The sequence below is a fragment of the Bolinopsis microptera genome, chromosome 4 (assembly GCF_026151205.1).
Source record: "Bolinopsis microptera isolate Bmic1 chromosome 4, MBARI_Bmic_1.0, whole genome shotgun sequence".
Classification (NCBI taxonomy): domain Eukaryota; kingdom Metazoa; phylum Ctenophora; class Tentaculata; order Lobata; family Bolinopsidae; genus Bolinopsis; species Bolinopsis microptera.
In genome coordinates, this window is record NC_087075.1 from 1,348,587 (window position 1) to 1,360,814 (window position 12,228).

General features: G+C 43.1%; 1 protein-coding gene across 1 annotated transcript; it reads left to right on the forward strand.

The window, feature by feature from the left end:
* The first annotated feature begins 193 nt into the window (after nucleotides 1–193).
* LOC134813880 (uncharacterized) lies at nucleotides 194–11,220 on the forward strand. Its single transcript, XM_063821774.1, has 9 exons — nucleotides 194–1,557; nucleotides 1,728–1,915; nucleotides 2,530–2,682; nucleotides 2,861–2,986; nucleotides 5,728–5,847; nucleotides 8,222–8,337; nucleotides 8,558–8,636; nucleotides 8,738–10,609; nucleotides 10,782–11,220. The coding sequence occupies exons 1-9, from the start codon at nucleotides 1,443–1,445 to the stop codon at nucleotides 10,941–10,943; spliced, it is 2,931 nt and encodes a 976-aa protein (XP_063677844.1). The 5' UTR covers nucleotides 194–1,442; the 3' UTR covers nucleotides 10,944–11,220.
* Nucleotides 11,221–12,228: the final 1,008 nt, after the last annotated feature.

Below are 12,228 nucleotides of genomic sequence, written 5' to 3' on the forward strand. Positions count from 1 at the left end.
CTGATAGCTATAGGGGGTACTGATAGCAATAGGGGAGGGGTTACTGAAACTGATAGCAATAGGGGAGGGGGTATTGATACTGATAGCTATAGGGGAGGGGGTACTGATACTGATAGCAATAGGGGGCTACTGATACTGATAGCGATAGGGGGGTACTGATACTGATAGCAATTGAATCATGTCTATCTTACAGGGATGGGCAGAAGAAATAAAGAAAGACAAAGTAGAATTCCACAGATGCCAAGAAGCGTGCAGAGTAGAGGAGGAGAACATTGAGAGAAAACAACAAGAGCTCTCCGAACTGAAGCAGCTCAATGATCTGGATCTGAAGGAAGTGTCTCCAGTTTTAGAGAAAGCAGTTGAAGCTCTCTCCTGCATAAACAAGTGTGATATGGAGGAGCTGAAATCTTACAAGAACCCCCCCGCAATTGTCAAGTTCTCCCTTGAAGCGCTCTGTGTTCTGTTTGATAAAGATACTTCCTGGGACTCGGCTGTCATGCTTCTTCAGGACTCCAGTCTCATCAAAAACATCGCTAACCTCAAGAAAGATAAGATCAAGATGGCTACCCTCCATCGCCTAAAGAAGGACTATCTTGATGATCCGAGGTTTACTCAAGAGGCTATTGCAGAGGTTAGCAAAGCAACTACCAGTATTCAGGCATATATATCAGGTATCCATAAGTACAGCACTACAATCAAGAAGCTCAAGCCTAAACAGAAAAGATACGAAAAGGTGTCAGCAGAATTGGAGCAGAGCCAAAAAACACTGGGTAAGAAGTTTCTCCATCTGGACGAGTTTCAGAAGAATCTGGATACTAAAGCCGCCAATCTTGAGGAGAGCAGCTCACAAATAAAACACATCCAATCTACTAAGAAAGCTCTGAAGAAAGAAGTGAAAGCTGCTGAAAAGATACTGGAGGCAGTGAAGCACAAGACACAGCAGTGGAAGGTCAGAGAAGGATGAGTTAGATCAGCAGCTGCTGAAAGCTGACGGGGATGCTTTACTTGCAGCCGGGGCCATCACCTACTACGGGCCTTTCTCTGCTCGAATAAGGGCCAAACTTATCGAAAACTGGCTGGATCAGTCTTTGCCTGGTCAATCTTTTATAACAGAAGGCTTTGTATCCACATCTCGGAATTTTGACCTCGTCACCGCTTTGTCGACCCCTACAGAACTTCTCAACTTGGAGAAACAAGGACTGCCTAAAGACAAACAAAGCATAGAAAACCTCCTCATAGTCCGTGAACTTCTGAAATTCTCCCGCCGTAAGATCCTTATCTCGGACCCTGACGACCAGCTCCGACAATGGGCACCCTTCCTAGTGAATCTGAACGAGCCTGACAACAGCACCCTCAAACTATCAGACAGTACCTCGGAGCTGACACACCTGCCTCCACCCAGCAACTCCAGCAGCTCCGTCCTGAGGGGCTCCGAGGTGGAGATGTGTGGCAGTGGGCTGGCGGAGAGTGTGATGTATTATTCAGTGGAGGAGGTGGTAGAGCAGCACGGGGGGAGGAGTGTGGGCTCTGTTAGAGGCACTCTCTCTATCATTACTGGTAATTATTGTTCTGTATTCTTATCATTTAACGGACTCTCTCTATCATTACTGGTAATTATTGTTCTGTATTCTTATCATTTAACGGATCCCCCTGACCCTTAATTATATTGCCTCTTTTTCACGGTCCCTCATTTGTTAACTCCCCAACGTAACCCCATGTTTCCCCAGGTGTGTGGGATAGAGGTGTGAGCATGCCCTCCCTCCCCTCCCTTCTATCAGAGAACTGTATCCTCACTAGCAACCTCACCACCTCCCAGCTCAGCTCTAAACCTCTCAGTGAAACAGCTGTTGTTACCTTCAAGTTATCTCAGTCGGGTATCACATCAGCTCTGCTCAAACTAATCGTGTCTAAACAGGTGAGGTTTATAACTTGTACAGAGGGTTTAAGATTAGCTCCTTTTAAAGGTTCAGATGTGGAGAGTGTTTAAAGTCATCATTTAAATCAATTCATAAGTTCATCCTCAGAAGAGAAAATTGAAATATTATACGGTATTTTGTTAATTATGAATATCAAATCGCATAGTTCAATTTTCAACTTAACGATAGTTGAATCATATCATATTCTTTAAATTGAAAAGAAAATTATTTGTTTCCGATCAAGTCATCTAATTACTTATTTGTCTTCATCAAAATTATCTCTCTAAAAATTATTATTCAATTTTGAAAATCTTGGACCTCAAAAAATCGTAAAAAACGAGGTCCAAGATTTTCAAAATTGAATACAACATTTTTAAAGGCCTATCTCAAAATTTTTTTTAAGCGAGCTCTTCTATCTAAAGCTCGCCTCTCTATCACGAACTTTAATTCTATCGTCAAGGTTTTAGCACGGCCCTCTTGTAGACACTTGTTAATTTAATGGTTAACTAGGCCAGAGGTGCTAGAGGTGCTAGAGGTGAAATATCCCAGTTTAACTTACGATTAATAACTTATATCCGACATATTACAGTAACTATATATTATATTATTCCAGGCCCCCCATTTGAACAGTAAAGAGTGCACGTATGCTCGCTCCAAACTAAACCGACTGGCTGCTATAGAAAATGCGGAGAAGTCCCTGCTCGACTACATCACTACTTTTAGGGGCAGCTTGCTTGATAGCAGGGATCTTAGTACCTTGATCGAGGTTAGTATTGTAGTTATCACTTATACAGTTATACTGTTATACTGTTATAGTGTTATCACTTATAGTTTAATCCGTTGTTAATTTAGTTATTCAGTACTGATTTGAAAAACTTACTATTTGAATTGACAATTAATAATAAATGTGGTTCCCACAAACTATAATCACGTTATAAAACTAGGGCACACAAGAGCTGATAAGCAATGAAGAGTTAGCGATAACAGACACTAACAGTCGGTTATCGGCAGTTCATGATAAGACGGAGGAGTACCGGCCTTTAGCTAACCACGGCGCTGTTATTGTCGAGGTTAGTACCGGCCTTTAGCTAACCACGGCGCTGTTATTGTCGAGGTTAGTACCGGCCTTTAGCTAATCACGGCGCTGTTATTGTCGAGGTTAGTACCGGCCTTTAGCTAACCACGGCGCTGTTATTGTCGAGGTTAGTACCAGCCTTTAGCTAATCACGGCGCTGTTATTGTCGAGGTTAGTACCGGCCTTTAGCTAACCACGGCGCTGTTATTGTCGAGGTTAGTACCGGCCTTTAGCTAACCACGGCGCTGTTATTGTCGAGGTTAGTACCGGCCTTTAGCTAACCACGGCGCTGTTATTGTCGAGGTTAGTACCGGCCTTTAGCTAACCACGGCGCTGTTATTGTCGAGGTTAGTACCGGCCTTTAGCTAACCACGGCGCTGTTATTGTCGAGGTTAGTACCGGCCTTTAGCTAACCACGGCGCTGTTATTGTCGAGGTTAGTACCGGCCTTTAGCTAACCACGGCGCTGTTATTGTCGAGGTTAGTACCGGCCTTTAGCTAACCACGGCGCTGTTATTGTCGAGGTTAGTACCGGCCTTTAGCTAACCACGGCGCTGTTATTGTCGAGGTTAGTACCGGCCTTTAGCTAACCACGGCGCTGTTATTGTCGAGGTTAGTACCCGGACTTTAGCTAACCACGGCGCTGTTATTGTCGAGGTTAGTACCGGCCTTTAGCTAACCACGGCGCTGTTATTGTCGAGGTTAGTACCGGCCTTTAGCTAACCACGGCGCTGTTATTGTCGAGGTTAGTACCGGCCTTTAGCTAACCACGGCGCTGTTATTGTCGAGGTTAGTACCGGCCTTTAGCTAACCACGGCGCTGTTATTGTCGAGGTTAGTACCGGCCTTTAGCTAACCACGGCGCTGTTATTGTCGAGGTTAGTACCGGCCTTTAGCTAACCACGGCGCTGTTATTGTCGAGGTTAGTACCGGCCTTTAGCTAACCACGGCGCTGTTATTGTCGAGGTTAGTACCGGCCTTTAGCTAACCACGGCGCTGTTATTGTCGAGGTTAGTACCGGCCTTTAGCTAACCACGGCGCTGTTATTGTCGAGGTTAGTACCGGCCTTTAGCTAACCACGGCGCTGTTATTGTCGAGGTTAGTACCGGCCTTTAGCTAACCACGGCGCTGTTATTGTCGAGGTTAGTACCGGACTTTAGCTAACCACGGCGCTGTTATTGTCGAGGTTAGTACCGGCCTTTAGCTAACCACGGCGCTGTTATTGTCGAGGTTAGTACCGGCCTTTAGCTAACCACGGCGCTGTTATTGTCGAGGTTAGTACCGGCCTTTAGCTAACCACGGCGCTGTTATTGTCGAGGTTAGTACCGGCCTTTAGCTAACCACGGCGCTGTTATTGTCGAGGTTAGTACCGGACGTTAGCTAACCACGGCGCTGTTATTGTCGAGGTTAGTACCGGCCTTTAGCTAACCACGGCGCTGTTATTGTCGAGGTTAGTACCGGCCTTTAGCTAACCACGGCGCTGTTATTGTCGAGGTTAGTACCGGCCTTTAGCTAACCACGGCGCTGTTATTGTCGAGGTTAGTACCGGACTTTAGCTAACCACGGCGCTGTTATTGTCGAGGTTAGTACCGGCCTTTAGCTAACCACGGCGCTGTTATTGTCGAGGTTAGTACCGGCCTTTAGCTAACCACGGCGCTGTTATTGTCGAGGTTAGTACCGGCCTTTAGCTAACCACGGCGCTGTTATTGTCGAGGTTAGTACCGGCCTTTAGCTAACCACGGCGCTGTTATTGTCGAGGTTAGTACCGGCCTTTAGCTAACCACGGCGCTGTTATTGTCGAGGTTAGTACCGGCCTTTAACTAACCACGGCGCTGTTATTGTCGAGGTTAGTACCGGCCTTTAGCTAACCACGGCGCTGTTATTGTCGAGGTTAGTACCGGCCTTTGGCTAACCACGGCGCTGTTATTGTCGAGGTTAGTACCGGCCTTTAGCTAACCACGGCGCTGTTATTGTCGAGGTTAGTACCGGCCTTTAGCTAACCACGACGCTGTTATTGTCGAGGTTAGTACCGGCCTTTAGCTAACCACGGCGCTGTTATTGTCGAGGTTAGTACCGGCCTTTAGCTAACCACGGCGCTGTTATTGTCGAGGTTAGTACCGGCCTTTAGCTAACCACGGCGCTGTTATTGTCGAGGTTAGTACCGGCCTTTAGCTAACCACGGCGCTGTTATTGTCGAGGTTAGTACCGGCCTTTAGCTAACCACGGCGCTGTTATTGTCGAGGTTAGTACCGGCCTTTAGCTAACCACGGCGCTGTTATTGTCGAGGTTAGTACCGGCCTTTAGCTAACCACGGCGCTGTTATTGTCGAGGTTAGTACCGGCCTTTAGCTAACCACGGCGCTGTTATTGTCGAGGTTAGTACCGGCCTTTAGCTAACCACGGCGCTGTTATTGTCGAGGTTAGTACCGGCCTTTAGCTAACCACGGCGCTGTTATTGTCGAGGTTGCTAATTTAATACTTTACTGGGCTTAAAAAACAAGACCCTGAAAATGTTATCAGTAATTCATGCCTCGTCACCTAATAACAAAATGACAATTTATCTCAATTGTTATGTTCAATACAAAACATTATAGATGTACAATCAGCATTAAGCTACTATAGGTTCTATTGTTATCTTAAATGAAATATATAATTGCAGCTATTAAATGTTTTACTATTGATGATTATTATAATACTTTATTCTTCCCCCTGTAAAACACATTCTATTTTGTTAACCAGGTATTCCAAGAAATAAACTCCCTGTCGTACCACTACAACTTTAAACTGTCTGACTTGACGGAGATCCTGTCATCTGTACTCAGTAAACGCGGCCCAGAGTCGGTCAGTTCTGCTGCCAAGGTACAAAGCTGTTAAATCAATGCAATCTCCTCATATCACCTCATATCTCATCATATCACCTCATATCTCCTCATATCACCTCATATCCCCTCATATCACCTCATATCACCTCATATCACCTCATATCTCCTCATATCTCCTGATCCTTGAGTTAACATATTCCTATCATCCAACCTGATCCTTGAGTTAACATATTCCTATCATCCAACCTGATCCTTGAGTTAACATATTCCTATCATCCAACCTGATCCTTGAGTTAACATATTCCTATCATCCAACCTGATCCTTGAGTTAACATATTCCTATCATCCAACCTGATCCTTGAGTTAACATATTCCTATCATCCAACCTGATCCTTGAGTTAACATATTCCTATCATCCAACCTGATCCTTGAGTTAACATATTCCTATCATCCAACCTGATCCTTGAGTTAACATATTCCTATCATCCAACCTGATCCTTGAGTTAACATATTCCTATCATCCAACCTGATCCTTGAGTTAACATATTCCTATCATCCAACCTGATCCTTGAGTTAACATATTCCTATCATCCAACCTGATCCTTGAGTTAACATATTCCTATCATCCAACCTGATCCTTGAGTTAACATATTCCTATCATCCAACCTGATCCTTGAGTTAACATATTCCTATCATCCAACCTGATCCTTGAGTTAACATATTCCTATCATCCAACCTGATCCTTGAGTTAACATATTCCTATCATCCAACCTGATCCTTGAGTTAACATATTCCTATCATCCAACCTGATCCTTGAGTTAACATATTCCTATCATCCAACCTGATCCTTGAGTTAACATACTCCTACCATCCAACCTGATCCTTGAGTTAACATACTCCTACCATCCAACCTGATCCTTGAGTTAACATACTCCTACCATCCAACCTGATCCTTGAGTTAACATACTCCTATCATCCAACCTGATCCTTGAGTTAACATACTCCTATCATCCAACCTGATCCTTGAGTTAACATATTCCTATCATCCAACCTGATCCTTGAGTTAACATATTCCTATCATCCAACCTGATCCTTGAGTTAACATATTCCTATCATCCAACCTGATCCTTGAGTTAACATATTCCTATCATCCAACCTGATCCTTGAGTTAACATATTCCTACCATCCAACCTGATCCTTGAGTTAACATATTCCTATCATCCAACCTGATCCTTGAGTTAACATATTCCTATCATCCAACCTGATCCTTGAGTTAACATATTCCTATCATCCAACCTGATCCTTGAGTTAACATATTCCTATCATCCAACCTGATCCTTGAGTTAACATATTCCTATCATCCAACCTGATCCTTGAGTTGACATATTCCTATCATCCAACCTGATCCTTGAGTTGACATATTCCTATCATCCAACCTGATCCTTGAGTTAACATATTCCTATCATCCAACCTGATCCTTGAGTTAACATATTCCTATCATCCAACCTGATCCTTGAGTTAACATATTCCTATCATCCAACCTGATCCTTGAGTTAACATATTCCTATCATCCAACCTGATCCTTGAGTTAACATATTCCTATCATCCAACCTGATCCTTGAGTTAACATATTCCTATCATCCAACCTGATCCTTGAGTTAACATATTCCTATCATCCAACCTGATTCTTGAGTTAACATATTCCTATCATCCAACCTGATCCTTGAGTTAACATATTCCTATCATCCAACCTGATCCTTGAGTTAACATATTCCTATCATCCAACCTGATCCTTGAGTTAACATATTCCTATCATCCAACCTGATCCTTGAGTTAACATATTCCTATCATCCAACCTGATCCTTGAGTTAACATATTCCTATCATCCAACCTGATCCTTGAGTTAACATATTCCTATCATCCAACCTGATCCTTGAGTTAACATATTCCTATCATCCAACCTGATCCTTGAGTTAACATATTCCTATCATCCAACCTGATCCTTGAGTTAACATATTCCTATCATCCAACCTGATCCTTGAGTTAACATATTCCTATCATCCAACCTGATCCTTGAGTTAACATATTCCTATCATCCAACCTGATCCTTAAGTTAACATATTCCTATCATCCAACCTGATCCTTGAGTTAACATATTCCTATCATCCAACCTGATCCTTGAGTTAACATATTCCTATCATCCAACCTGATCCTTGAGTTAACATATTCCTATCATCCAACCTGATCCTTGAGTTAACATATTCCTATCATCCAACCTGATCTTTGAGTTAACATCTTCCTATCATCCAACCTTATCCTTGAGTTAACATATTCCTATCATCCAACCTGATCTTTGAGTTAACATCTTCCTATCATCCAACCTGATCTTTGAGTTAAAATATTCTTATCAGGTGGCAGACTATAAGAGGGAACTCCACAAGGAAGTCTACAAAAGTCTCCAAATATCCATGAGCCGGAGTGACGCTGGTTTCTTCCCTCTTCTACTTGTCATGAAGGAGTTTCTGAGGTATATTAACAATATATTAATAGTGTAGTACCTATAGTATAGGTAAATATATACAGTATTAATAAAGTAAAGTTTCTGTAATTATAGCCCTGTTTCGGGAGGATAACTCAGTTCATAAGTTTGAAATGTAATATTGATATCATCATGTAGGTACCATATATGATACCATTTCAGATCGAATAGAATGACTATAGAAGTACCATATATGATACCATTTCAGATCGAATAGAATGACTATAGAAGAGTTTGACCTGTTTTTAAACCACTTCCTTCATCAATTCCCTTATGTGCCTGATGAGGTTTGATATTTCTTAACGATTATAATAGCATGTTCCCCCACTACTGAACTACAATATCTCAATACACCCTGCTATCTCAATACTTAATACTACATTTTCAGATACCAAACTGGATCACCAAGAGTTGCTGGCAGAGTTTGGACCTGCTTGAAGAGTTAGCAGTGTTTAAAGGTGTGAAGCAGCACATGCAATACAATCAGGCTCTTTACCAGGAATACTTTACCCTCGCTCCGGTACTTCTAGAACCTTCACCCTGGGACGATGAGAAGGAGCTGACTCTGGCTCAGAGAGCACTGCTTTGGCTCTTCACCCGACCTAAGGACATGTCCAAAGTATTCAGTGACCTGGTTATGTACGAGCTGGGAAGTGAAATGATCACCACCTTCGTGCACCACTCCCTTACAGTATCAGACAACGCACCTTCTCTTATTATATCTGACTCTGAGGATCAACTGGATGCCGTGTACGATGTACAGAGACTGGCTACTACTCAGGGCAAGGTTATTAAAGTCCTGTGTATGCTGAATGATAGCATGCAAGGGGAGGCGGAGCACATGATACAGCAGGGTATAAAGTACGGGTACTGGATACTGCTGTCACAGTGCCAACACATCACCAAGTGGGAGGGGACACTCCTGGATATGATGTTGGAGGTCAGTGAGATAGTTGCCAATCCTAGAGAATCTCTTCCCAAGAAAGTACACCAAGGTTTCAAACTTATCCTAGTTTCCTCCCTGTCCTCTAAGATTTCCCTCCCTGATGAGCTGACGCAGAAGTTCTCTGTAAAGACCCACCACTGTCAAGGTTCGCTAGTCACCAGGATCGAACAAAGAGCCCGACGATTCCTAGAAATGGACATCCCACTTAGTAAACAGAATATCCCTGCTCACGTGTCAGGAGTAATGTCCCAGCTGCACTCTTACCTCATCTCTAACTTGGAAGTAGAGACCCACAACCTAGGCTGGGGAGACAGTGATCTCAACTCTTCTCTGCACCTGCTTTGTCACATGGCTCAAAACAAGAAGATAGATGTATTGGACTGTGCAAGATCGCTTGTAAGCCTAGTCACGTACGGGAGTAAGAACACGACTGATACTCAGGCTAACTTCCTGTTTTCTGCTATTGACAGGTTCCTTACATTTGATATGGAAGAAGCCCCTCCTCAGCCCGCCTTCCTACAGTTCCAGCTGCATTCTTCCAGTCTTACCTTCAAATCTCTGCCGGATATTCCAACTGATAAAACACACCTAATATCCTCCTTACGACGCTTCTCAACTACAGAGCAATCTATGGACATCAATTTCGTAGTCAACTTCGTCCTGTCATCTTTACCCAGCGCTCCAAGGGTAGTCCCATCCAGAGGCCACACTGCACTGTCCCTATTCTTTGCAGTCCAAGCGGAACATTACACCAAACTCCTAGCCAATGTCACTAAAGATCTGTGGGCTATAAAAGAGGTGATGTCAGGTGACAGAACGCCCTCCAATGCCACGTCTGTTCTTGTCAACGAACTCTCCAGCAACCAAGTACCCGAGTCTTGGGAACCTGGAAATACCCGAGGTCTAGGTCGCTGGCTATCAGATCTAGCAGATAAAGTTTGGAAGCTGAGCAAGCTGGTCGGCACGGAGACGCAGAGTGAGATGAGTGGTCGTCACTCCTCCGCCACTACCGCAGATTTGGAACAAGGAGCTTTCTATTCGCTCAGCTGCTTCACCAGCCCCAGATACTTTATCCTCTCCTTCCTGTACGACTGGGCTTCTGCTAGCGATGTGCCTCTCAGTGACGTTGCTTTCAACACTAAAGTTGTTTCTCTTACTTCTCCCGGGCTCCCTCCTGAGCACGGCATCTACCTGGACGGTCTGGAACTGAGGAGAGCGGGCTGGGATACTGTGAAGGGTCTCATGTACCCCACTTCTGCCTCCGCCCCGCCTTTCCCACTTCCGCCTCTTCTACTCATCCCTTATAATAAACAGGTATATATTTATCTTATATAGGCTTATTATCAAATACTTTGTGTCATTATACTTACTACTCAACTAGCAGGAACCCGTCTATATATAGTAAGATATTCATTTATTATGCTGATGTCATACTCATTATTTTAAACTAAAGATCTGGAAGAAACTAAATCTATTCATGTTTCAGGAACAAGGATCATCAACGACCAGTCTGCCACAAATGACGGTTTCAAGAATAGACTGTCCGGTCGTTACCCGAGGAGAAGATTTTATCTCTACATTCGTGCTGCCCTCCTCCCACGCCCTCAACCAATGGACCCATCTTAAACCTTCTCTTCTTGTTACCTGACTTTGTACTCATCAGCCGTTCAGACTTATCATTAGACTAAATTATAGCTTGGAGGATACAGTTATTTATTTATTGATTTTATGAAGTTTTACGAGAATATATGAATACTAAGATATTGGACTTAAATACAAAACGCTTAAATCAGAATACCGGTAATCGTTGTTGTTACGTTCGTTTGGTAATTGGTTAGTGTACATTGAAATGTTAATGTTATGTTTTGATATATTTAAAAGTGTAATACTATTGTAAAGTTTTTCTAAATTTTCCAGTTCTTAAACATTCGTTTTCTCTTCACAGTTTGTATCTATCTTTCCAAAAGTATGGACTTGGATTGGATATCCCAATTTCAGTTGATAGCTGCAGAGGCAACATATAATTAGTCCGGCAGGTGCGGAATCGCACTATTTACCGTTTCCCGTACATTTTCGCTAAGCAGCTTTTAAACCGGACCGTAACCAGATATTAAAGCCGGAACCGAATATTTCAGCCGAATATTCCCGATCCCGTCTCCCCCTCCTGATTAACCGAAAGAAGGGAAAGAATCTTGCCGCCAAATCATAGCGATATTTTCTAAATATAAACTATTTTTGAAGAAATATGACTGCTGAGTAGCAACTTGCAAAATCAAAAATGTATACCTGATCGGGCTGATACCAACTCGAGGATTGTACCCTTACAACTACAAGTCACAGCTTAAGGCTAATCACATCATCAATCATCATACTTGCTGTCATCAGACCTATTCTATCATATGCATACTGCTGTAGTATATATACATAATATTATTAGTTAACTTGTGTTAATACTTTTTTACTATACCATATACTACACGTAATCAAACAATAAACCCTGTTTGCAATGAGATAACATCACGTTATCAAATCACGTGTTTTGAAAACAAAGCTAGAGACTAAGGGATATGGAGCACACTGCATGCTTTTCATGTGTTTTATAGACTGACCATGAGTTCCGTTAACACAATTATTTTGACATACGTTGTATGCCACTTTTCGCGCAGACTACTAGTCTTAACTATAATTCTAAAGATTATCTTTTGTGGGGACCGAGGGCTCATCGTCCGAGTATAAAGCAGACACTACTGATCACTATGTTCGTAGAAATATTTCCTTTACTGATACTCTCATGAGTTGTATCGCGATGCACTACTGGGCCGCGCCGCGCATTTTCTCGCAACCACCGTATGCTTCACATAGCCATGTGTCTACGCGTACTGCGTGACGCGCTTGTTTCACGGCGGTCGCGCGCTACTGCAAGCGAGAGGGCT

Excerpts from the sequence above, each read along its gene's own strand:
- LOC134813880 (XM_063821774.1), top strand. The coding sequence starts at position 1,443 with ATGTGTGGCAGTGGGCTGGCGGAGAGTGTGATGTATTATTCAGTGGAG. Across the intron at positions 5,848-8,221 it reads CGGTCAGTTCTGCTGCCAAG|GTGGCAGACTATAAGAGGGA; the intron begins GTACAAAGCTGT and ends TATTCTTATCAG. Across the intron at positions 8,338-8,557 it reads GTCATGAAGGAGTTTCTGAG|ATCGAATAGAATGACTATAG; the intron begins GTATATTAACAA and ends ATACCATTTCAG.